Source organism: Rhea americana, unplaced genomic scaffold, assembly GCF_003343005.1.
Source record: "Rhea americana isolate MKP2758 unplaced genomic scaffold, rheAme1 scaffold_189, whole genome shotgun sequence".
In the NCBI taxonomy this organism is placed as follows: domain Eukaryota; kingdom Metazoa; phylum Chordata; class Aves; order Rheiformes; family Rheidae; genus Rhea; species Rhea americana.
In genome coordinates this window covers 1,045,281-1,049,393 of record NW_028186027.1, presented here as the reverse complement: position 1 = coordinate 1,049,393, position 4,113 = coordinate 1,045,281, and the positions used below count along the sequence as shown (strand labels likewise).

The 4,113-nt window shown below is 73.0% G+C and overlaps 2 protein-coding genes across 2 annotated transcripts; one reads left to right on the top strand and one right to left on the bottom strand.

Annotated features, from left to right (window-relative positions):
• Window positions 1–1,476: 1,476 nt before the first annotated feature.
• Window positions 1,477–2,221, top strand: CLPS (colipase). The gene is made up of 3 exons (XM_085302305.1): window positions 1,477–1,560; window positions 1,840–1,962; window positions 2,053–2,221. Exons 1-3 carry the CDS (start codon window positions 1,477–1,479, stop codon window positions 2,194–2,196), a joined length of 351 nt encoding a protein of 116 aa, XP_085158431.1. The 3' UTR covers window positions 2,197–2,221.
• Window positions 2,222–2,435: 214 nt separating this feature from the next.
• Window positions 2,436–4,038, bottom strand: ARMC12 (armadillo repeat containing 12). The gene is made up of 6 exons (XM_085302298.1): window positions 3,894–4,038; window positions 3,599–3,759; window positions 3,375–3,509; window positions 3,106–3,279; window positions 2,934–3,005; window positions 2,436–2,810 (listed from the first exon to the last, which is right to left on the bottom strand). Exons 1-6 carry the CDS (start codon window positions 4,036–4,038, stop codon window positions 2,436–2,438), a joined length of 1,062 nt encoding a protein of 353 aa, XP_085158424.1.
• Between the last annotated feature and the right edge of the window lie 75 nt (window positions 4,039–4,113).

The following is a 4,113-nucleotide window of genomic DNA, read 5'->3' as shown; positions in this document are numbered from 1 at the left end:
GGGATGCACCGGGATGCACCGGGAGCTCCCGCCCCGGGAAGTGCCCCCGCCCCGGGAGGGACCCTGGGATGCACCGGGATGCACCGGGATGCACCAGGAGCTCCCACCCCGGGAAGTGCCCCCGCCCCGGGAGAGACACTGGGATGCACCAGGAGCTCCCACCCCGGGAAGTGAACCCACCCCAGGAGGGATCCCGGGATGCACCGGGAGCTCCTGCCCCGGGAGGGACCCCGAGATACACCGTGTACCCCGCCACCCCTGCACCATGCCATGCACCCTGCAACATGCACCCYGGGATGTGCTGTGCACCCCAGGATCGGTCCTGGGCTGTGCCACTGCTCCCTCCCCCCTGAGCCCCCCGCCCTGGGATGCACCTTGTGCCCCCACTGTTGCAGCCCGCGGTGGGCTGTGCACCCCTGCTCTGCACCCCGGGGTGTGCCCTCGGGTGTGCCATGTGCCCCCCAGGATGTGCTGTGCACCCCCCACTGTGCAGGATGTGCCCCAGGATGCATTGTGCACCCCAGGATGTGCCCAGGGATGTGCTGTGCTCCCTGGGGTGTGCTGTGCACCCCGGGACGCGTCATACGCCACAGGATGTGCCATGTGTCCGTGTTGTGCCCCCCGGGATACACTGTGCACCCCCACTGCGTGCCCCGGCGTGTGCCCCGGGTCCTTCCCCAGCACRTGCTTTGCACCCTTGGATGGGCCGCGTGTCCCTGCCACGCGCCCGGGCTGTGCCGGGTGCCCCCGCTGCGTGCCCGGCGTGGGGTCCCTGCGCACCCCGGTGTGCAGCACGTGCCCCTGCTGTGCGCCCCGGACCGCGCCGAGCGCCTCGGGACGCGTCACCTCCTCCGGGACGTGGCCCGGGATGCAGCCCGGCAGGCACTGTGGGATGCACCCCAGGAACGGCCGGGCGCCCCGCGCCCTCCCAGCCGAGCCGGGCCGGGGCTCCGCGGGCGTCCCTGGGGCGCTCCCCGGAGCCGGTGCCGCCGCCAAGGCTGAGGCAGTAACCGCTGCCGGGAGCAGCGCGAAAGCTGCGCCGTTCCCAGAGCTGTTCGAGCGGCCGGACGCGGCGCGACCGCGAGCGCGGCTCCGGGCTCCCGGGGCGGCCGAGCCGCAGCGAGCCGCCAGCCCTTCCCCGCCGGGCGCTGCAGCCGCGGGGCACCCGCCGGTAACTTTTGCCTTGGCGCAAACTCATATTTGGCAACAATTCTGCAAAAAAAATGAGGGTTGGAGGAGGCGAAAGGTTGGAAATAACTCTGTGGTCGCGTTGCATTTGGGCGTCCATTTTTTTTTTTTTTTGGTTTTGGTTTGGTTTTTTTGCTTTTTCGGCATGCCCGCCGTGGGAAGGGCCGGGGGGGGGTGTCGCGGCGCCGGTGCCACGGGGCCGGGCGTGATAGGAGCGGCCGGGTCAGCCGGCGGCGGCAGCGGGTATAAAGGCGCGCGGCGGCGGTGGCGGCGAGCCCCGTGCCCACCATGGCGCGCGCGCTGCTCCTGTCCCTGCTGCTCGCGGCCTCGGCCCTGGCCTCGCCGCTCCAGCGAGGGCTCATCTTCAACCTGGTAGGAGCCGCCGCCGCTTCCCCGCCGGAGCGGCCCGCGGCGCTTTGGGAAGGCGCCGGGGTGGGAGAGGGGTCGATTTTGCAGCTGGGGAAACTGAGGCACGGCGTGTGTGTGTTGCGGGGGGTTATGCACACACACGGCCGCTCCGGCGTGTGCTGCCCCGCCGCCCCGGGATAACGCGGCTGCGGAGGAGGATGAGGATGGGGGGGGAGATGGGGGGGGGTCTGGGGGTGCCGCTCACGCCGCTGCTCCCCCCCCCCCCCCGCCGCTGCCTTGCAGGAGACGGGGGAGCTCTGCGTGCAGAGCGCCCAGTGCAAGAGCGGCTGCTGCCAGCGGAGCGACGGGCTGAGCCTGGCCCGCTGCTCGCCCAAGGCGGCCGAGGCGCAGGAGTGCTCCCCCAAGGTAGGCGGCCCGGGGCGGCGGGCGCGGGACGGCGACGGGGACGGCGCCGCGGCTCCCGCGCCCTCCAGCCCTGCGCTCGTCGCCCCGCAGAGCATCTACGGCGTCTACTACAAGTGTCCCTGCGAGAGCGGCCTGACCTGCGAAGCCGACAAGAGCCTCGTGGGCGCCATCACCAACACCGACTTCGGCCTCTGCGAGGACCCCCGGGGCCGGGCCGGGCCGCGGCGGCGCTGACGCCCTCGGGCCAGTAAAAAGCATCTCCCACCGAGCTGCCGAGCGGCGTTTTTGCTCGCGAGGGGCGGACGGGACGGGACGGGACGGGACGGGACGGGACGGGGGGGATCCGCCGCTCGCGGCTCGGCTGTGGCGGCGGGACGGAGCGACGCGGGGCCGCGGGGGGCCGGCTGGTCGCAGCCTCGGCGGTTGCTCCCGGCTCGTTTTATTAACCTCCGCGCCGGAGCCGGCCGGCTGCCCTAGCAAACGCTCTCGCCGGCGTTGAAGAAGGAGCCCTCGAAGGAGCCGTCGAAGGTGGTCTCGAAGCTGTGGCTGCTCAGCGTGGCGGCGGCGGCGGCGTCCTCCTTGCCCAGCTGCAGGCTGAGGATGACCTTGCAAGCCTGCAGCTGCACCTCCTCCTCCGGGTGCACGAAGACGGCCAGGAGGCGGTCGGCCAGGCGCGAGTCCTCGCCGAAGAGCGCCTGGTGCAGCGACTGCTCGTTGTACTCGCGCCGGGCGGCCCGGTACGCGGGGCTCAGGCAGCCCTCGTGCAGCGTCTCCACCAGCACGAGGGCCTCGCGCAGCAGGCCGCCGGGCTGCGAGGCGTGCAGCAGGCTCAGGAAGTCGGGCTGCACCTGCGGCCAGGCCCGGCAAAAGCGTCCCCTTAACTCTGCCCCCCGCACCCCGTCACCTGCCGTGGGGCCGGCCGTGGGGCCGGCCGTGGGGCTGGCGAGCCCCCTCCATCCCCACCCCGCTACCTGGCAGTTGAGCACGTCGTAGAGCAGATCTTCCTTCTGGGCCATCTTGACCAGCAGCTTGAGCACCTGCACCTGCGGGACGYGGCCCCGGGGGGGCGGTGGGATGGAGAGGGGCGCGACGCCGCCCCACCGCCCCGGGGCGGGTGGCCGCGGCCGGGACCCCGCGGGCTACCTGGGCCAAGGGGCCGTCGGTCTGCAAGAAGTCGACGAGGGCCGGGGCGGCGCGGCGCAGCAGCGGGTGGCTGTGCTCGGGCAGCGGCAGCCCGTTGAGGAGCCGCAGCCCGGCCACGTGCATCTCCGCGTCCCACGTGGAGGTGACCAGCTCCAGGATCTTGGGGACGTACTCCTGCGCGGGGACGGCCCCGGCTCAGCGGCGCGGCGCCCCGCACGCCACCCCCCCACCCCAACAACCACCACCCCCCTTTCCCCTCCCGAACCGACCTGGATCTTAATTCTGAACTTGCGGATGCCGGAGAAAGCCTTGAGGGCGTTCAGCGCCTGGATCTTCACCTCCTTGTCCCGCTCGTCCAGGCAGGAGGCCACCAGGCGGATGTCCTCGTAGGTGCAGGCGGCGGCCTGCGGGCAGGACGGGCCGGGCAGGGCGGTGGGCCCGGCGGGACCCCCGCGGCGAGGAGGAGGAGGAGGAGGAGGCGGCGGGGCCTCACCTCGGCCTCCAGCAGGTAGACGCAGCGGGTGATGCTGTTGAGCACCACGCTCTTGGAGTAGTCGTCCTGCCGCTGGCCCAGGGCCGCCAGCAGCTTGCGCAGCTCCCGCGACTCCCCGCCGGCCGGGCCGCCGCCGCCGCCGTCGTGCTCCACGGCGAGCCCTGCGCGCCGGCGCGGCTCAGCGCCGGGTCGGGACGGGCGCGGGGGCGAGCCGGGGCCCCGGGAAAGGGTGGGTTCGGGGGGGTTTTTTTTGGGGGGTGGGGAAGGGCCGAGGAGGAGGAAGGGGGCGACTCACGGGCGATGCTGAGGGGCTCGGCGCCGCCGGGCGGGCTCTTGAGCCCCGCTTGGATGGTCTTGTAGAGCAGGTAGACGGCGCCGGCGCCCGTGGCCACGCTCAGCACGTAGCGGCCCGTCCACCTCTCCCAGCAGCACGCCGCCATCCCGCCGCGGTCCCGCCGCGATCCCGCCGCGATCCCGGCGGAACCGGCGCCCTTGTGACCTCAGGGCGAGACCCC